We start from the raw sequence: 23531 nt of genomic DNA, 5'->3' as shown, positions 1-23531 counted from the left end.
GTGTGTTCACATGTCTGGCAAAAACTTTCGACAGAGGCAACAGATTTTTGCCAGATCAGTATCATTTTGAAGCTCAAACCTTCCGACGACAAATATCGAAAAATTGGCTATAAACATTTATTTCTTCACCCTCAATGGCTCGCTTTTTTACAGGAAGAGGTGGAAAAAATCGTTCCTTCATGACAAGATAGCTTCTATGCATGCGTCAACATACGGAAAAGACGTTTTGTTTAAATATTATAAAAACCAACCTACATTCGCCCACACATTTATAGCACAAGATTGCAGGTTCGATCTGAGGTATCAGATAAAATTTTTTTTCGATTTTTAAACCTTTAATATTGTTATTTAGGCCGTTTTTGTTTTTTTTTCACTTTTCGCTGTTTTTTTCGTTTTCCGAACATGTTCATTTTCCCCCTTTTTTTTGGTTTTTCCAATGTTTTTGAAAGAAATTTTACGTTCGTTCGCTATTTTTTATTTTTTTTATTTTGGTTTTTCCAATTTTTTTAAGTTTAAACAGGGTTATTACTTCGCTTATTCTTTACTTCCCCCCCCCCTACACACACCTCCAAACACCCGGGCAACGCCGGGTATCCCCGCTAGTCTATATATATAAAAATCAAAACGTGCGCAGGAGTTTTTGTATGTCCAAATAATAATATCTACGATTTGCGAATGCACGTCGCATCTAGATCTAGATTTATTTACAGCGAAATTATTGCTATTTTGGCTTCTCACGTGTTGATTCGGCTTTTTCGTATAAAAGCAAAACTGATGTGAAACTAGCCCAGGAACAATGTCCAGAAAGTGATAGACGTTTGGTCAATGTCGGTTTTCACCGTCATATCAGACAATTGCTTTCATTTGGACACTCCCCTAATAAACAGGGAAGCTGGTTTTCTCCAACATGTTGGGGAAACAAAACCAGACAAAGTTGGGTAAAAAAAATTAAACTCCAAACTATCCACCAGTAAAATTAAGTGCGGATTTGACCTCATTAAACACACACTTAAAAAACTGTCTCGCCGAATAGCGTGATGTTTTACCTCAATTTGAACTCATTTACTTTTTAATCGCTAAATTTAACATCTTACATTGCTTCCGTCGCCGTAGCGCAGGTGTATGTAATCGGCCTATTGGCCTTAAGGCTCCGGGTTCGAGCCTACTTGTCCCCTCCCCTTTTTTTCTTTCTCTACAAAAGATTTTTTTTTTCCATTTATAAAATTTTTTTAAGTTTAACATCATTTTTTTATATTTAAACAGGGTTAAGTTTTTTTTTTGTTCTGCTTTACCCCCAACACACACACCCACAAACACCCGCGCAAGTCTGTACATATAAAAGGCAAAATGGATGCGAGTGTTTGTGTATGTCCACAAAAGGCTTTTCAGATCGGGGTTCCGCTGTCAGTTAAATTCTGTGAGGTGTTTTCCTATACTTCTGAGATCATAATATCCAAGATTTGCAAATGGGCACTGCTTCTTTCCTTTTTTTTTTTTTGAAAAAGTAAAAAAAAATTCTCACTTTGCCATCGTCTCGAGTGTTTGTTTGTCTTTTTCATATAATAAAGCGAAACTATTCGAATGCAAATAATAGAAAGCAGGAAGCTTACCTGGTCCCCAGTCAGATTTAAAAGCAGCATTTAATAAAGTGAGAAACTCACTTGGCTCCCGGTCAGATTTAAAAACAACGTTCATTTCTGCGCATGCGTGGCGACTCCTATGATTCTTAAGTTAATTACCAACTCATTGAATTAACTATCCTCTTTGGCCTAATGGTTAGAGAGGAAGACTAATTACCCTACAGTTTTGAGTTCAATCCCACCTCTCTCTATCTTTTTTTTATATTTTAATTTCTTCTTTGTGCCAATATCCTCCACCCGGGTAAAAATTAATTACCAACTCACTTAATTCACTATCCTCTTTGTCCTCATGGATAGTGTGGAAAACTAATTACCCACCTCTCCCTCTATCTTTTGTTTTTTATTTTAATCACGTGGAAACCATTCTTAACATCGCTTTGTCCTTGTGCCAATATCCTCCACCCGGGCAATGCCGGGTAGTCACCGCTAGTTTTAAAGAAAATAGATCACTCATTAATATGGTCGGCCAAATACACGGGTTTAAGTTCTCTTAAAAAATCCAAGTTAAAAACATAAGTGAATGAAATACAAAAGAAATGTTTGCCCTATTATCAAATTGTGTTTCTGTTTTACATGGTTAAAATCTTAGTTTTTCATTTTCATTGATTTACTATTAAAAACAAAAATCTAGTTTGATCTCTAATGTACGATGTATCATATCAAGAAGATTCAATGTGTTAGCTGTTGAAAGGAATTTTATATGAACAGCTCTGCTTGTGTGCTCTTCTAGGGATTTTTTTTTTCAAATTGTAATGGGATTTTGTCCAATATTTAGGTTGGTCTGAAGTAACATATTAACAAGAACAGGTTTGAATGACACAGAATCCAAATTGCCAATGTATCTTGTGTAGTTTCTTACTTAGCCAGAGACGCACACAGTTTTCTTTTCTTAGTTACCCTCCATGATTGAAAAATTCACTTTCACCATTAGCTTTTTATAGTTTGGCTAGGTAGTGTCTTCTTTTATAACTTGTTGAGGCAAATTTTTTTTTTATACAGTTTGTCAGCATGAACGTTTTTATAGTTTGCTTTGATAAACTTTTCTTTCAAATATTTTTTCCTATTGTTCAATACAAACCAACTTCTTCCAGAAAACCCAAGGCAGCACTTAGTTTGACTCATTTAAAAAAAAAAGTTTATTTAAGCTAATCATTTAATAATATTTTATGGACACTCATCTAAAATCGGCATAGCTGATCAAATTATTGGCTCACCACAATAAATGTATTTTGAAACTTACCTTGATTTCCTTTCCAATCTTTTCTAAGAGCCATTGCTTGGCACCTTCAAAATCCACTCCAGCTTTGATCAAGCCAAGCTTTCCTCGGCGTTTGATCAACTGATCAGGTTTTACCACAAGTTTCTGTAAAAAAGAGAAAAATTATTAAAAATTTGAAACCAACAAACATGAACTCATGGTTGCTATTAACAGGGTTCATAGATTTTCAACTTCTATTTTAAAGGATTTTTCAAGACAAGATTCAAGTTTTTTTAAAAACAAAATTTTGTTTTTTGTTTTTTACAATCCACTGGAATTCGAAAAAGTGGTAAAAAATCAAAATATACAACAAATAAATGTTACCATAGCCAATAACAGTTACTTTGCAATTTACCTTCTTCATTTTTTTGGTGTTTTAAATGTTTGTTTTTTTTTCATCGCAAATATTAACTCTCTTTACAGCTTTTAATTTCCAGTCAAGATGGCTGCCATCTTGTCCATATTCTTATTTTGGCCTGACCATCAGCTTAATTTTAAATTATCACAATTTTAGGGGGGGGGGTAATTTTATTTATGGCAGCCGCCACTACTCCTCCCTTATTACACCCCCCCCCCGACAAAAAATTAAATTATAAATGAGAATAAAAATAGATGATCGCGATCGCAAAAACAAAAATAGACAAAAGCGATCGCAAAAACAAATAACATCTACATAAAACGCGATACATTCCAGCAGTTCTGTGAGATAGCCTAGTGGTAGAGGTTTACACTTCTTACCATGGGGTCCCAATTTCAAATCTCGCTAGATTCAGCCACTCTGATGAGTTGTAGACGACAAAACAGTGGATAATAATATTTTAAAAATAATACATATGCCACTCCCCATCTGGAGGTACCCAATTGATCAAAGGAAAAATTATTCCCAACTTGCATTTAGTTAAAAATGCACTTACGTATAATTTATTCAAAGAAGTATCACAAAAACAAATAACATATATATATTCATACTTGTAGCCAAATTGAATATTGAAAAGCGCAGGTCTTTGGTTCTACATGAAAATTTGCAGCCTTTTTTTTTTACTATTCTATGGTTAGAATTTTATGACAATTGGTAAAAAAGAGCCAATATCTTCAAACCAATAAAATATACCCAAATTTACCTAAATTTATTTTCAGTTTTGTTGCTTTGATTGTCTCCCCTGTGGCCTTGCCAGGCCACTAATATATTAGGTTGGTGCAAAAATATTGCTTTTGACATTAAATTTTATGTCAAAAAACAACATTTTTGCACCAACCTAATATTTACGTGTCGCGAGATATTTCAAATTTTGTTTTCAAAGTTTTAGAATATAGTTTGTGTAAAAAAAAAAAAAAATTTAAAAAAATCAAAGTTAAAGAAAAAAGTAGTTGATAATATAAATTAAAAAAAAATTTTTTTTTTAAATGTTTGAGAAAAAAAATGAATTCCTTTGCTTTTTTTTTTTTTGGCGGCGGTGGGGAGGGATGTGCGTCTAAACATCGGGAAGTTAGGGGTGTTTATTCCAAAAGCCATTCTAAACATAAGGAGGTTATGAGGAGGGGGGGGGGGTAATTCCAAAAGGCATTTTCTTATTTCCAACTTCCCCATGATTTTCGGAATAAACACCCTTTGCAGGTTGGACAAGCAGTGCACATTGACCCCCCCCCCTTTTTTTCTTTTCTAAAAGAGCTCTCGGTTGGTTTTCAATACAAAGCAGGGCAATGTTGGCAGCTGGTTTGGCTGCCCCCATACCCAGCGTTACAATCTTCAAAGGAAGAAAATTAAATTATATTTCTTTTAATTGTAACTTATTTCTCTTTCAATGCAAGAGATAAGCAACCATTTTCTATATGCTCCACCCTAACCCTAATCAAGCGACTACCACACCAACATACAAACCATACACAAACAGGATATAAGCAGCCATTTTCTATATGCCCCAACACACTCCAACCCTAACAAGAGTCTCTGAGAATCACGAGTCCAGTCGTCTGATTGATCAACCTTACAACAACAAAACCTCCGTTCTATGCAGGAAGTTAGGAAACAGATACAAAAAATCTGACATTTACGCCATAACATCGGAACATGTCATTATAAATATTAAGTCACGTCTTCAATGTTAAAAGGTAACTTGGCAGTTTTTTATGCAACCAATTAGAGAAAGATATGACAATTATAGTCAGACAAAGAGGAAGCCCAATGTCTTTGAAATTAATGGTTTAAGAACTATTGGAATAACTTTGTGACTAAGAAATGCAGACTAGGTTTCTGAATATTTGAGATGAGTATTGGTCATTCGTATTATTTAGATTTTTTGGACTATTGTTCTCATTTTGAGTGTCATTTTCACGTTTCGGTCAGTGTAACCTTCGACCTTTTTTAGGTGTATCTTGTTGAACTTAGGAATTTGGACGTTGGGTATGGCTGACCATATCTGGAGGGAAAAAGGAAACCATCAACCATTATAGACAGAAGAATAGTGGCAAGTAAGACAACTCTAAGAAGCAGCACATATGCTAGGAGATGACTAATTACTACGTAGACCTAGGATAGAATTTAATATATGGGAACCGTTAATTATAAATAATAGATAATATATACAGTAATAAGTAAACTAACATTAATATATATATATATATATATATATATATATATATATATATATAAGCAAAGAGTTGATAAAACATGTTAAAAAAAAAAAACACTTTAACAAGAGTTAAAAACATATTTAATTTTCAAAAAGAAGACACAAAGAAGTGGATTGTCCTTAATCCACGGAGTTTCAAAAGAAATACTTTCCTTCTCATCAGAGGGGAGGAATTAGTAAAATGCAGAATCAGATTTTGCTTATAAAGTATTTAATGAAATTGCAAGTAAGCTATAGGGCGTACTTGCTAAAAGTTAAAAAAATAAATAATGAAGCAGAGGGTATGGGGAAAAAAATGAAAAATGATTTCACGTGAATGGAAGTTTGGTTGAAGAGTGGAAGATCCAAGGACAGTAAAATCCAAAAGCGTTCGTAAAATTGGAGTATCCAGATGTAAAGAATCCATAAGCATCCCATTACTGGGAAATATTTCAAAGTCATCCAAAAAAAAAAAAACACACAAACAAACAGAATTCCGTGAAATAATTCACAAATGGGCATAAGAAAAAAATTTAGTTCAATATATTATTATCAAAAGAAAACTAAATTATACGAAGGATAAATAAATAGAGGGTTTTCACCATGCTACTGCCGAGGCTAATTTGAAAATTAGAAATAAAGGCAATAAACTTGATATGTATATATATATATATATATATAATTTAAAGGAGATTAGAACAATAGTCTAAAGAGCTAAGTGTATTTTAATGTAACAGTGAAATTACTAGTTTAATTAAAATACAGGAAATAGAAAGTGCTCGTTGTAATTTAGATATATAATAAGCTCGATAGTTAAATGTCCTAGAGCTAATTCAATATTAAGTAATGTGATTTATAATTAAAAAATTTTTTTAAATTTTTAAAAATTAAAAATCAAATTTTAATTAAATTAAAAATCAGTTTCATAAGAAGGAACAACAACAAAATCAATTATCTCTACGATCGTTTCGGAAATCCGTGCTTTTTATTGTGGTATACATGAAGTTATGTAGAACAATTATATATAGTTTTTTTGGTAAGCACGGTCTCCTCATCAGCAAATTTAGGAGGATTTTTATTGAATTTAAAAGACACCATAAATAAACCTAGCATTAAAAGTAAGGCAGATGAATCTGAAAAAATTGAAATAAAAGGTTTGGATTTAAAATTTATAAGAAAATTAATATGTATTAGAGATAGAAATGAGTAGAAAAAATATATATTTTTGAATTTACATAATAAATTTGATTTAAAAATATATAGAGATAGTTACCTTTTAGTTTTTCTTTTTTTGAAATCAGGAACTGTGTTTAAAGTAGTCATTTAGATGTTTGCTATAGCTTTTTATTTTATTGAATGATGAATTTTAAAAGGGCGACGCTCGTGCAATAAATTGTTTCCGTTAGCGTATTTTTGATTTAAAGACGCTACAGTTTATATATATAGAGAGAATATTTATTTTACAAGTTTTTAAGGGGAGATAATTGTCATGTGTTATTGACTTTATTTATTATTTGTTTTACGGGTCTAAGGGAGGTAATTGGTCTAACTTAATTTATTAAAAAAAAAAAAAAATAATTGTAATCTATTTTTACTAATGAGTAATTTTTAATGATTTAAGGTGGTTTATATTTATTAAATTTAAACCAACGTTTATGATTACATGTCAGAAGCTCGTGTCTTGAATTTAATAGTTTGGTTGTACTTTTTATATCTTCATATTTTAAAAGTTTTAGGGTCTCTTTTGTACATAGTACACAAAATTTATCTCCTGGTTTATATGATTTGCAAGTCTCAATTATTTGCCATTTTAAGTTGAAAGAAATATTGCTATTTTTTAGTTGCCAAATATAGTTGGATAGAGTAGTTTGGTTTGATAGAGAGTTATTTTTAAAAGAATGTTTGTGCGTTGAAATTCTATGTTTTATTAGGCCAGATGTGGAACCAATATATATTACCTCTTGATTATTGTGATTATTTTCCGTTAGGTCTATTGTTGGATTATTATGTGGTGGGTTGATTAGTAATTGATCGGTAGATTGATTTAAGTTGGTGTTATTATTTAATCTGGTAGTTGAGTTATGGCTGTTAATAGGTTCTTGTAGATTTGGAATTTTTGATACTGTGCAGCTATAGATAACATTTTTAATTTTACGTGAGCCTTGTAGGGGACATTTATTTTTTCTTCTACAGTTACAGTCCGATGTATTTTGTATAGTTGTATTTTGTAGTTTATTAATTTTCTTATTATTAGAGCTAATTATTTTCTGATGAAGGTTAGGCATAGTAGAGTAAGAGACTTTAATTGTGTTCTTATTGAAAATTTTATTATATCTATGGGGGGGCTTTAAAGTTCTTATCTAATATTTTAAAAAATTCTCTGGCTATGTTTGTTTCTAGGTTTTTGGAATACGGGGGGTTGAACCATAGGATCTCCTTGTGTCTATTCTTACGTTTACGGGTTTTAGTTTGCTGTTTATTTGTATTATTATCTAATATATATAAAAATAGATATAAAAAGTACAACCAAACTATTAAATTCAAGACACGAGCTTCTGACATGTAATCATAAACGTTGGTTTAAATTTAATAAATATAAACCACCTTAAATCATTAAAAATTACTCATTAGTAAAAATAGATTACAATTATTTTTTTTTTTTAATAAATTAAGTTAGACCAATTACCTCCCTTAGACCCGTAAAACAAATAATAAATAAAGTCAATAACACATGACAATTATCTCCCCTTAAAAACTTGTAAAATAAATATTCTCTCTATATATATAAACTGTAGCGTCTTTAAATCAAAAATACGCTAACGGAAACAATTTATTGCACGAGCGTCGCCCTTTTAAAATTCATCATTCAATAAAATAAAAAGCTATAGCAAACATCTAAATGACTACTTTAAACACAGTTCCTGATTTCAAAAAAAGAAAAACTAAAAGGTAACTATCTCTATATATTTTTAAATCAAATTTATTATATAAATTCAAAAATATATATTTTTTCTACTCATTTCTATCTCTAATACATATTAATTTTCTTATAAATTTTAAATCCAAACCTTTTATTTCAATTTTTTCAGATTCATCTGCCTTACTTTTAATGCTAGGTTTATTTATGGTGTCTTTTAAATTCAATAAAAATCCTCCTAAATTTGCTGATGAGGAGACCGTGCTTACCAAAAAAACTATATATAATTGTTCTACATAACTTCATGTATACCACAATAAAAAGCACGGATTTCCGAAACGATCGTACAGATAATTGATTTTGTTGTTGTTCCTTCTTATGAAACTGATTTTTAATTTAATTAAAATTTGATTTTTAATTTTTAAAAATTTTTTTAAATCTTTAAATTATAAATCACATTACTTAATATATATATATATATATATATATATATATATATAAAAGCGAAAATGTATGTATGTATGTGTGTTCGCTTTTTCTGTATATCAACAAAAGGCTTTTTCTAGAGAAGCGGTCACTCGCTCCACAACTTTTTAAACTTTTTATATCACATACAAATCATAATATCTCACAGTTAACAACGAAGCTCGCCTGTCTATTTAATTTGCTTGATTTCGGGAAGATAAATATTCAACATTTGTCGCTTGCCACATGTGGGTTAGTCTTTTTCCTATAACATCTTGGGGGGAAAAAAAGCGTTCAGCAGTAAATGAAGGTACTATCCCGCAGTCAAACTTGACTTCATTAACTCATTAAAACGGGCACCTGCTAAATCCAAGTAATTAAATAAATTCAAACGTGTTTCTGTTAGCATCTCGCAGTGGGGCAATGGTTAACGTCGCACGTTTTTTTGTTTTTTTTTCACACTTTAATTTACAACTTTGCCTCAACGGTTTGGGTTCGATCCTCATACTTACTTTTTTTTTTAAACCCCCACCCCCGAAGTTTCCACACACACCTCCAAACACCCGGGCAACGCCGGGTACCCCTCGCTAGTATATATATATATATATATATATATATATATATATAATTATTATTTTTTTTTTTTTTACTATAATAAAATACCTACAGACACTAGTGTTTCATCCTTTCGGGAATCTTCAGTGCAGGGTGTCACGATTAATACCAGTCGAACGATTTGAACCCCGCAACACGAGACATCTCTGGCTCGATTAGCGAAGACCTAATCCATTCGGCTACCATTAACCGCGTGAAATAACGTTGAATTTAAAAATTTTTTTAATTTTTTAAATGTTCATTTACGTCAGTCAGACAGTGATCTAATCGTTATACGATGATCTATGCATTAGAGCTAAATTGACCGACTTTAATTCAACTGAAAGTGCTCAATGATAAGTAACGGATTTTTTAAAGGGGCTGTCATAATTATTTTTTTACTATAATAATTAAATATATATATAGTAATAATAATTAGTGATAAATAGTGATATTTACAACTAGAAATAAAAAAAGGTTCAAGGCTCTGTAATGCAGTGGTTAGAGTAATTGAAAAAAAAAATCAATTGTAGAAGGTTTTATTCTCAGTGTGGTCGACCGAAAAATATAATTGCGAATTACTTAGGACCTCTATCCAGTCATGGCTGATGGAACGAGAGTATGCTACCCCCCATGAAGTAAATAAAGAGTTCCGTTTGAAATTCTGTCCAAATTCCTGAGTTCAATAGAAATATATTTCCGAGTTCGACAAGATAAACCTGAAAGAGGTTGGAAATTACATCGACCGAAATGTTGTGAAAATGACACTCAAAATGAGCACAGTAGTTCGATGGATCCAAATAATACAAGAAATGCAGATATCAGCATTCATGATCCATTTTTGTTTTCAGACCGGAAGGATTATTAACCATATTTCACCAACATATGTAGTCTTGAAGATATATCTGTGGTTAGTCTTAAAGGTTGGTAAAACTGATATCTCAACTGTCATGTTAAAAAGTAATACAGGGGATGAGGAAGGTTTAGAAACTGGTCACACGAAAGGATCACTTTCGTGTGACTTTGGAAAACGAAAAGTTTCTTTAACACATTGATAAACGTGGGAGGGGACAAATGTAGCTTCCTTCAGTCTCGACAGACTATGGATAAAAGTGTCTGTGCATAGAATTTTGTGGCAAGAGTTGCGCAATCTCCAACCGCATCTCTCCTGAGTCTGCGTTGTTAAATACCAATGGCAAGTGGAGGTTCAGGACGACTGGAAAAAATGCCAAGATAAGTGGAGAGCACACAGTGCCTAGAATTCCCAAATGTTCATCGATCTGGTATTAGCCAGGCTCAACGTTGCTTAACTTCAGTGATCTAATGAGAACCGGTGTCGCAACGTGATTATGCTGTATATAACTTAACACATACGCTCATCATTAATCTCTGAACTGATGTTACTACCTGTCAAATAGTCACAGAAATAAAATAATTAGCAGGCTGCTCGGCATTGCCCGGTCGTAAAATATGCATAAATATTACATTTTAATTAATACAGAAACTGAGACGTGCATGTGAGTATTATGTTTTTTTTTTCTAATTAGTTCACTTCTTGTAAGTAAAAAAAAAAAAAAAAAACTCAAGCTGCAATTGAAATCAAAACAAAAACAGTGAGTCAAGTACGATAACCCTTAAGCCAGCTTGACACAAATTTTTAAAAAGTGTTTTCAAACATACTTATTCTCATCCTAAGTAACTTGTCAGGTGAACGATTCACGCATGTGCATTCGTAAAACAGTTGACGAACAGATAAAAATCTGATGACTCTCAAGTATCAATGTTTCAATTTTGACCCCTTAGCAGCTCTTTTTTCCGGATGAAAACCAATTAGAAAGTTTTCCACATGTCTGAATACCCTATATACAAAATTTCAAGTCTGTAGATCAAAAATTAATTGCATATGTAGGTTCAGAAGTGTCCTCACACGCACACACGCGCGCACACATTCTCACTTTCATAAACGCATTCATTTTTTTTTTTGCTTTTAAAACCTTCAAGTGTCCAGTCTGGTCTTGCAGACATCGACGATCATGGCTCTCCATTCTTCCCTGTTCTCAGGGGAGTGTCCAAATGAATAGCAATTTTCTGATATGACGGTTTTCTCCGCATTGATCAAAGCTGATTGCTTTCTGAACGCCCCTGGCAGGAAAGCCAAGGAACCTACTTCGTTTCAATTAGTTTCACTTTATTTATACAAAAAAGCCAAACAAACCCGCGACAGAACGGAATAGCAGAAATTTTATAAAAGTCAATCAAAATAAATCTAGACACGACGCCCCTTCGCTAATCGTAGATATTACAATGCAGGGAGTATATAAAAAGTTCTAAAAAATAGTATTGCGAATTTGTTTAAATTGTCTGTGAATTTTGTGTATTGTCTTCGTCTGCTCTTCTTTCCACATATTTTGCAACTCCATAACAGTTTCTCTCGTCTGTCAGCCCTAATTATATGGCCGAAAAATTTGAGCGGTCTTTGTCTGATAGTATTACTTCTGCATTTGTTTTTCCTTTTATCCATGATTATTTTCATGATTCTCCAGATGAACCACATCTCCACTGCTTCTAGTCGCTATTCTGTGTCCTTGGTTAGGGGTCAGCATTCACATCCTTATGTCGCACAGTGAATTGTGTGGAAACATCTGCATGTGTTGGATTGTCAACGGTAGTGGAGGTCGGATGTACACATTGATGGGGTCACAGGTTAAAGTCGTTGACATCGCAGGTGCATCAGGGAACTCGAGACTGATATCAACAAAACGGGTAGCTTGTCAGAGGGAGAAGGAGAGAAAACATACGCACCCGGCTGTTGGGACACCGCTCGATTGTCCACCGACCACCGTCAACCGACACCCTCTCTGTTCCACGTCGTCACTAAGTTTCTCGTTGCTACACGCAAACGATTTTAGTAGTCGCAGCATTTTGGAAAAGAAATGAAGACATTTATTTTTCAACAAGTTGTTTCGCGTCTGTTTTTGGCCGGAGAGCGCTGGGAACGCATCATGTATAGCAGAATGGATCATACGTAGGCTCTCATAACATGTATCTTTGTTTTGAGATTTATCTGTCAGTAAAAATGCATTTCATGCTGTTAAAAGTTGTCTTAGATTGTCCAATCCTCTTCTTCATTTGTGTCACACTTGCCATCCAGGATTATAGTACAATCAAGGTATCTAAAAGGTGTTTACTTATCTGATTCTGTTGCTCTTACAGGCTATGTTGCGTTATGGTATAAGAGCTTTCTTTGAGATCACTGTGCATTGTGTCGTTTTTGCATTAATCCTTTCTTTTTTAGACCAGAAGAATAATTAACCATCTTTCAGTAAGAAACACATTTCTTCAGAAACTTTTTTTTTTTTTTTTTACAAAGGAGTCACCACTTATCAAGGTCCGGATGCCACTCGAGGATGAGGGTTAATGAGTTTACATAAGTAGTGGAAATTTTGTAAATAGGATTACTTAGGCAGACGGTTCATCAAGAACTTGTTTACATTGAACTTGAAGACAATCAAACTGCAGTCCGCAGGAAAACAGAAGACAGCTCCACAAGCATGCAGTTCTAAGAAGGAAGCTTTGTTCATGGAATCTAGGCACAGATGAAGAGTCAGGAAAATTATTGATAATGGTTTTGGCTAAACAAGTGTTTTTCGTGAAAGTTTGACGAGGGGGGGACCATAGATTGGTGCTAAAATGAGCACTTGCCATGAAAATAAGAATAAAGCAGAGACAGGCGAGCAACATTTCTTCTGTGGGAAAGAGGTTGCAGGGAAGAGAAAAGGATACAAAATCTATTTTGAACTCTGTCAAGGCAGGATAAGCTACTTCTAGCAACTCCTGCCCAGATGTGACAACAGGACTCCATCATTGGCCATACCTAGCTTTTATATAGGTAGAGAACTGCATCAGGGTTGAGATATCTACTGGAGTGGTAGAAGGATCCTACCATTTTTCCAGTGGCCTTGACAACGGATTTGATGTATGTGTTCCATTTCAGATCAGGAGTAACGGTGAAGCCTAGAAGATTGTCAAAACATGCAGCCTACCTAAGATGAGGGGCATTCATTTCAATTATTTTCATACTTATTCATAATGTCTTTTTTGTAACTATTACTCCAATTGCCGGATGTATATTGGCACAAGTAATTCACCAATTTTCAGTATACTGCGAAAAACTATAGAAGACTACAATGATTTTTTTTAAAAATGTACTTTGATAAAAATTACAGTTTGTCAGGCGAACATTAGGTGAACACTGTGAAGATTGGTATTAATGGTTAAAATTGGAATGCTATGAATTCATAGTACTCGTCCCTCCTTGACATATTCCCGACTAACCAGACCAGCAGCAAAATGCCACACTTTCACTATTGAGATTCTTAGACACCAGAAAGCCTTCTACTCTAATAGCTTCTTCCATCAGACTGCTAGTCTTTGGAATTCCCTCCTCGTTTCCTGCTTCCCTGACTGTACTAACCTGCAGAAGTTTAAATGTAATATGAATAGACATCTCGCTGCTCAACTCCCCACAGTATGCCGTTAGACACGATCCCAAATAGTAGCCCTCTTATGTTCCAAGTGGCAATATGCTTTGTTTGGGGGTAATTAAAAAAGGGGGGGGGGCATCCCTACAAACATTCACAATTTTTTTATGTACTAATAAGCCACCACTCATAAAGGCCCAAAGGCCACTCAAGGATAAGAGTTACTTGTGTTTATTTAAAGTGAATGATGAAACAATACTTTAAAGATTGCAGACAGTGGTTGGATCTGGATAGAATTGGATTATTTAATAGGATGGTTCAACAAAAATTTGTTTACATTGGAATTTATTCCATGAAAAAAAACTTTTAAGTTAGTCTTAACATAGTGATATTTGTGCCTAGGGCAAAGCTAGGTGGCCTTGCTGGAATATTTGGATGTGATGATCTTCTCCGATAGGAAAAAGAGGAAAAAAAGTTTACAAGTTTATTAAGTTGGTTTCCGGGAATGGAGATATTCAAATAACAGGTGTGACCTTTAACACTGATGTCATCGAGGTCAATGGTTAGTTGTTCAAAGGTATTTTTTAGCATCTGAGAGCACTGACATCTCTCTGATTTGAGAAAGAGGTGAAAGGGAATTCTTTTTGGTTTAGAAACGAGGGAAAAAGTAGAAAGATTATTGGTGTAGAATTTCTATATGCAAAAGAAAGGAGCAAGCCGCAGAGAGTATAAATGTAAGAAAAGAAAAAAACACAAGTCAGTGATTGAGATTGTCGGACTGACTTCCTCATCTTCGTTGTTATCGTCACAACGTTTCAGCCGTTTTGCCCTCCACCCTTCATCAGGTGTTTTGTATCGAACTGGGGAACCGTTTGTTAGGAGTCTCGCACCCAACCCTTTATTATTATTACGGGGGTACCGTGTTCGGACTCCAGTTAGGCTCTGGGACATAGTTGCTGATTCTCTGTTTTGAATGTTACTTTTCACTGCCTTCATTCAGGATTGAACTCAGCACCTTTGGGTAACTGTAAACTTTGATACAACGTCTAGGACCACTTGGCCATATGTCACTAGGACATGATGAGGAAGTCAGTCCGACAATCTCAATCAATGAAAACACCTCATCTCAAAAATACAGACAATTACAAGTCAGTTACTTGCTTCTGCTCACTCTAGGAGTTCACATTGTTCTGGGATAGTTCCCAGGTTTAGGGATGTTGTCGCTAACTAAAACCACCCAAACCGTAAACACTTAAAAACCAAGATGCCAATCCAGAAACACTTAGATCAAAAGTACAATTATATATTTTTTCCCAAACTCAATATTGTAACATTTATTCAAATTGTTGGATGTAACAATGATGATGATGGAAAGAAAGAACCTTGTTAAGAAATGTGTTATGGTATTCGTTTAATGCACACACAATTATTTGTGGATATAATGAATTGATAAAGAAGAAATCTGTTTTCTTTCATAACAGTTGAGTTGACACCAACAGCTATTAAAGACACACTAGTTGAAAAAAAATCGGCGTCTTGGATGCTATACATGTCTCTCAAAAATTTCAGAAATGGCGCCTTTTGGCAATTTGACAAGTTCCATCTCAATGGCACCTTTTTTTATTATGAAAAACAGTTAACCAAGTCCTTTGGGGAGGTCGAATTTGTTTAAGGGTCACTCAAAAATTAGGTCAGATGTTATGAGTTTCTCTGGATAAGAAAAACAAGATAGTCAATACAAATTCAAGTGTCTATTAATTGTTGTTCAGGCCTTAAGAGAGAAGGAAATTCAGTTATCCCCAAAAGATAATTTTATTTTTTACTTATATGAACCCCTTCGTTATGCAAATGAAGCAAGAGGAGAAGGCCCCCTCCCCATGTGAGTGGTTGTGAAAAGTAGAGACCTAATGGACTAGGGTAAAGGCAATGGACCCTTCTGTTGTGAATGGTAGTCAGAGAGATTTGAGGAAGAAAAAAAGGGAAAAATTTTCAGAGCTTAAGAATTAAAAAAAAAAAAAAAACGCCTGAGATTGGTTTATTGAGAATTGTGAAATAAAATTCTGTGGATAGAGAGATGGGGTCAAACCCACCTGATTCTCAATATAATAAAAGGCAAAAATAGACTCGAGGACAAACTCTGCCTGACCACCGAGGGGCCTATACATTCAGAGAAAAGAAATACCTTTGACTTAAGTCTTACTCAGTTCCAAGCCACTGCATCCACAATGTGAAGAGACAAGCCCCCAGACTTAGGGTCGACCACCCTAACTTTACTAATAGAAACCGCCAGTACCCAAGCATTTGAATCTTTAGTCAGAAAATTATGAATGATCAGAGTTGGCAACTTTCAGTGAATAATTATCCTGTTTTTTTTTTCATATACAATAAGCCCAGTTCTTCAATAAAATCTTCCGAGATATATATATATATATATATATATATATATATATATATATAATTTATAGTTTCTTATATTTAAAATTCATTCAGAAAAATATTTTTCAAAACAAAAACCTATTATTTGAACAAAGAATACAATTCAAAGTAATTTCCTTAACCCATGGATTTTCGATGTAGGCTCATTTCCTCAGAGGAAAAGTCATTTGTAAAATATTAGATCTGATTTGAAATAATGTTGCCATTCAGCACATACAAAGAAAATATATTAAGGATTAAATCTTTTTAGAGGACATAGATAAAGAAAATAAAGGTTGAAACAAGGAAAGAAATTATGGTATCCGAGTGGAGTAGTAATCCATTGAATAGAGTGGGATGATGTTGTAAGATTCTAAATTTGTTGAAGAAATCCAATTTTTTTTTTCGAAATAGCATCCTCGGTAATTTAGTAATGATACTTTGAGAATGGCTGATCACATATTCATTCCGCCTCATTTTTTTGGTAATACAAACTCGGAGGAAAATATGCACTGAAAGATGTTTTCTATTAAAGATTAAAATCCTGTCGTTTAAAATGAAAATTCAAAATATTTTTGATAAAAATAAAGATAGATTGATAGAAAGTTCAAATCCAATATCTTAAGGGTGGATTTAAAAATTTAGAGAACGTTAACGTGAAAAAGATAAATGGGTATGTTTTTTAAGGCATTATTATCCAGTGTCTCTAATTAAATTAAGAGAAAACAAGTCAAGAAAAAAAAAATAGAATATAAAAAAATAAAAACTTATTTATATCCTTAAGAAGCAGGGTAGAGACAAAAAGAGAAAGGAAAGGAAGAAGAAAACCTAGTTGAAGTTCAATTTAGTATAATGAGGTATTGAAATTGAAAACACCTCATTATGCTAAATTAAACTTCAGCTAGGTTTTCTTCTTCCTTTTCCTTCCTTTCTCTTTTTGTCCCCTCCCCCTCCTATTCAAACACTTAAGGATATGAATACGTTTTAATCTTTTTATATTCTTTTTCTTTTTCTCTTCATTTAAGCATATTTTATGATCGAGCAACATCAAGCAGCCTGGTAACCAGGAATCATGTTCGAACCACAATCTCTTATTGATGGACTAGTAGGGATACCTGGCACTGCCTGCATGTATCGAGGTGGTATAGTAAGGAACCCTGTTTAAAAAACAAAATGGTAGTAGGCAGGCAGGCTAGAACCCATAACGCGACAAAGGAAGAGAAGGTGAAAAAAAAAAAAGGTAACGTCTTAGCCGATGTATCCATGGCGAAACCGGAAGTTTCGAGCATTGGAATTAAGGCTGGTTAATCGGAGACGATGACTTGCGGAAATGTTGACGAAATAACAGATCTCTTCTTGTAGAAAACTGCCCAGTTGAGGGTGAAGGAATTAATGTTTTTGGCCAATTTTTCGATATTTGTTGTCCGAGACATCGAGCTTCAAAATGATACCGATCTCCTCAGGATCCGTCGCGTGTGTTAAAAGTTTTTGGCAGACATACAAACACACACACATTTTGCCTTTTATATATTAGAAGATAATATAGTTAATATAAACCCATTAGTGTCCAAATTTTTTTGCTTTAATTTATTACAACAAAAAAAATCATATTGTAAATACAATATTACAATATGATTTTTTTTTGCTTTAATTTATTACAACAAAAAAAATCATATTGTAAATACAATATTACAATATGATTTTTTTTGCTTTAATTTATTACAACAAAAAAAATCATATTGTAAATACAATATTACAATATGATTTTTTTTGCTTTAATTTATTACAACAAAAAAAATCATATTGTAAATACAATATTACAATATGATTTTTTTTGCTTTAATTTATTACAACAAAAAAAATCATATTGTAAATACAATATTACAATATGATTTTTTTTTGCTTTAATTTATTACAACAAAAAAAATCATATTGTAAATACAATATTACAATATGATTTTTTTTTGCTTTAATTTATTACAACAAAAAAAATCATATTGTAAATACAATATTACAATATGATTTTTTTTGCTTTAATTTATTACAACAAAAAAAATCATATTGTAAATACAATATTACAATATGATTTTTTTTTGCTTTAATTTATTACAACAAAAAAAATCATATTGTAAATACAATATTACAATATGATTTTTTTTGCTTTAATTTATTACAACAAAAAAAATCATATTGTAAATACAATATTACAATATGATTTTTTTTGCTTTAATTTATTACAACAAAAAAAATCATATTGTAAATACAATATTACAATATGATTTTTTTTTGCTTTAATTTATTACAACAAAAAAAATCATATTGTAAATACAATATTACAATATGATTTTTTTTTGCTTTAATTTATTACAACAAAAAAAATCATATTGTAAATACAATATTACAATATGATTTTTTTTTTGCTTTAATTTATTACAACAAAAAAAATCATATTGTAAATACAATATTACAATATGATTTTTTTTTGCTTTAATTTATTACAACAAAAAAAATCATATTGTAAATACAATATTACAATATGATTTTTTTTTGCTTTAATTTATTACAACAAAAAAAATCATATTGTAAATACAATATTACAATATGATTTTTTTTTGCTTTAATTTATTACAACAAAAAAAATCATATTGTAAATACAATATTACAATATGATTTTTTTTGCTTTAATTTATTACAACAAAAAAAATCATATTGTAAATACAATATTACAATATGATTTTTTTTGCTTTAATTTATTACAACAAAAAAAATCATATTGTAAATACAATATTACAATATGATTTTTTTTTGCTTTAATTTATTACAACAAAAAAATCATATTGTAAATACAATATTACAATATGATTTTTTTTTTCTTTAATTTATTACAACAAAAAAATCATATTGTAAATACAATATTACAATATGATTTTTTTTGCTTTAATTTATTACAACAAAAAAAATCATATTGTAAATACAATATTACAATATGATTTTTTTTTTGCTTTAATTTATTACAACAAAAAAAATCATATTGTAAATACAATATTACAATATGATTTTTTTTTGCTTTAATTTATTACAACAAAAAAAATCATATTGTAAATACAATATTACAATATGATTTTTTTTTTGCTTTAATTTATTACAACAAAAAAAATCATATTGTAAATACAATATTACAATATGATTTTTTTTTGCTTTAATTTATTACAACAAAAAAAATCATATTGTAAATACAATATTACAATATGATTTTTTTTGCTTTAATTTATTACAACAAAAAAAATCATATTGTAAATACAATATTACAATATGATTTTTTTTTGCTTTAATTTATTACAACAAAAAAAATCATATTGTAAATACAATATTACAATATGATTTTTTTTTGCTTTAATTTATTACAACAAAAAAAATCATATTGTAAATACAATATTACAATATGATTTTTTTTGCTTTAATTTATTACAACAAAAAAAATCATATTGTAAATACAATATTACAATATGATTTTTTTTTGCTTTAATTTATTACAACAACAAAAAATCATATTGTAAATACAATATTACAATATGATTTTTTTTTGCTTTAATTTATTACAACAAAAAAAATCATATTGTAAATACAATATTACAATATGATTTTTTTTGCTTTAATTTATTACAACAAAAAAAATCATATTGTAAATACAATATTACAATATGATTTTTTTTGCTTTAATTTATTACAACAAAAAAAATCATATTGTAAATACAATATTACAATATGATTTTTTTTTGCTTTAATTTATTACAACAAAAAAAATCATATTGTAAATACAATATTACAATATGATTTTTTTTGCTTTAATTTATTACAACAAAAAAAATCATATTGTAAATACAATATTACAATATGATTTTTTTTTGCTTTAATTTATTACAACAAAAAAAATCATATTGTAAATACAATATTACAATATGATTTTTTTTGCTTTAATTTATTACAACAAAAAAAATCATATTGTAAATACAATATTACAATATGATTTTTTTTGCTTTAATTTATTACAACAAAAAAAATCATATTGTAAATACAATATTACAATATGATTTTTTTTTGCTTTAATTTATTACAACAAAAAAAATCATATTGTAAATACAATATTACAATATGATTTTTTTTTGCTTTAATTTATTACAACAAAAAAAATCATATTGTAAATACAATATTACAATATGATTTTTTTTGCTTTAATTTATTACAACAAAAAAAATCATATTGTAAATACAATATTACAATATGATTTTTTTTTGCTTTAATTTATTACAACAAAAAAAATCATATTGTAAATACAATATTACAATATGATTTTTTTTGCTTTAATTTATTACAACAAAAAAAATCATATTGTAAATACAATATTACAATATGATTTTTTTTGCTTTAATTTATTACAACAAAAAAAATCATATTGTAAATACAATATTACAATATGATTTTTTTTTGCTTTAATTTATTACAACAAAAAAAATCATATTGTAAATACAATATTACAATATGATTTTTTTTGCTTTAATTTATTACAACAAAAAAAATCATATTGTAAATACAATATTACAATATGATTTTTTTTTGCTTTAATTTATTACAACAAAAAAAATCATATTGTAAATACAATATTACAATATGATTTTTTTTTGCTTTAATTTATTACAACAAAAAAAATCATATTGTAAATACAATATTACAATATGATTTTTTTTTGCTTTAATTTATTACAACAAAAAAAATCATATTGTAAATACAATATTACAATATGATTTTTTTTTGCTTTAATTTATTACAACAAAAAAATCATATTGTAAATACAATATTACAATATGATTTTTTTTTGCTTTAATTTATTACAACAAAAAAAATCATATTGTAAATACAATATTACAATATGATTTTTTTTTGCTTTAATTTATTACAACAAAAAAAATCATATTGTAAATACAATATTACAATATGATTTTTTTTTGCTTTAATTTATTACAACAAAAAAAATCATATTGTAAATACAATATTACAATATGATTTTTTTTTGCTTTAATTTATTACAACAAAAAAAATCATATTGTAAATACAATATTACAATATGATTTTTTTTGCTTTAATTTATTACAACAAAAAAAATCATATTGTAAATACAATATTACAATATGATTTTTTTTTGCTTTAATTTATTACAACAAAAAAAATCATATTGTAAATACAATATTACAATATGATTTTTTTTTGCTTTAATTTATTACAACAAAAAAAATCATATTGTAAATACAATATTACAATATGATTTTTTTTTGCTTTAATTTATTACAACAAAAAAAATCATATTGTAAATACAATATTACAATATGATTTTTTTTGCTTTAATTTATTACAACAAAAAAAATCATATTGTAAATACAATATTACAATATGATTTTTTTTGCTTTAATTTATTACAACAAAAAAAATCATATTGTAAATACAATATTACAATATGATTTTTTTTTGCTTTAATTTATTACAACAAAAAAAATCATATTGTAAATACAATATTACAATATGATTTTTTTTTTCTTTAATTTATTACAACAAAAAAATCATATTGTAAATACAATATTACAATATGATTTTTTTTGCTTTAATTTATTACAACAAAAAAAATCATATTGTAAATACAATATTACAATATGATTTTTTTTTTGCTTTAATTTATTACAACAAAAAAAATCATATTGTAAATACAATATTACAATATGATTTTTTTTTGCTTTAATTTATTACAACAAAAAAAATCATATTGTAAATACAATATTACAATATGATTTTTTTTTGCTTTAATTTATTACAACAAAAAAAATCATATTGTAAATACAATATTACAATATGATTTTTTTTTGCTTTAATTTATTACAACAAAAAAAATCATATTGTAAATACAATATTACAATATGATTTTTTTTGCTTTAATTTATTACAACAAAAAAAATCATATTGTAAATACAATATTACAATATGATTTTTTTTTGCTTTAATTTATTACAACAAAAAAAATCATATTGTAAATACAATATTACAATATGATTTTTTTTGCTTTAATTTATTACAACAAAAAAAATCATATTGTAAATACAATATTACAATATGATTTTTTTTGCTTTAATTTATTACAACAAAAAAAATCATATTGTAAATACAATATTACAATATGATTTTTTTTTGCTTTAATTTATTACAACAAAAAAAATCATATTGTAAATACAATATTACAATATGATTTTTTTTGCTTTAATTTATTACAACAAAAAAAATCATATTGTAAATACAATATTACAATATGATTTTTTTTTGCTTTAATTTATTACAACAAAAAAAATCATATTGTAAATACAATATTACAATATGATTTTTTTTGCTTTAATTTATTACAACAAAAAAAATCATATTGTAAATACAATATTACAATATGATTTTTTTTTGCTTTAATTTATTACAACAAAAAAAATCATATTGTAAATACAATATTACAATATGATTTTTTTTGCTTTAATTTATTACAACAAAAAAAATCATATTGTAAATACAATATTACAATATGATTTTTTTTTGCTTTAATTTATTACAACAAAAAAAATCATATTGTAAATACAATATTACAATATGATTTTTTTTTGCTTTAATTTATTACAACAAAAAAAATCATATTGTAAATACAATATTACAATATGATTTTTTTTGCTTTAATTTATTACAACAAAAAAAATCATATTGTAAATACAATATTACAATATGATTTTTTTTTGCTTTAATTTATTACAACAAAAAAAATCATATTGTAAATACAATATTACAATATGATTTTTTTTGCTTTAATTTATTACAACAAAAAAAATCATATTGTAAATACAATATTACAATATGATTTTTTTTGCTTTAATTTATTACAACAAAAAAAATCATATTGTAAATACAATATTACAATATGATTTTTTTTTGCTTTAATTTATTACAACAAAAAAAATCATATTGTAAATACAATATTACAATATGATTTTTTTTGCTTTAATTTATTACAACAAAAAAAATCATATTGTAAATACAATATTACAATATGATTTTTTTTTTGCTTTAATTTATTAC

At 29.0% G+C, this 23531-nt stretch overlaps 1 protein-coding gene across 4 annotated transcripts in view; it reads right to left on the bottom strand.

Moving 5' to 3' along the window:
- The window catches only part of LOC145263869 (ATP-citrate synthase-like), a 238639-nt gene that overhangs the window by 155710 nt on the left and 59398 nt on the right, over positions 1–23531 (bottom strand). For all 4 annotated transcript variants that reach the window (XM_080120941.1, XM_080120942.1, XM_080120943.1 and 1 more), the window contains exon 3: positions 2881–3003. In XM_080120941.1, the coding sequence (XP_079977067.1) occupies positions 2881–3003 (123 nt within the window). The remainder of the gene's footprint in view (positions 1–2880; positions 3004–23531) is intronic.

Source organism: Euprymna scolopes, chromosome 39 (assembly GCF_053919585.1).
Source record: "Euprymna scolopes isolate OS-2025 chromosome 39, ASM5391958v1, whole genome shotgun sequence".
NCBI classification, from domain to species: domain Eukaryota; kingdom Metazoa; phylum Mollusca; class Cephalopoda; order Sepiida; family Sepiolidae; genus Euprymna; species Euprymna scolopes.
This window is presented reverse-complemented; position numbering and strand designations above follow the sequence as displayed.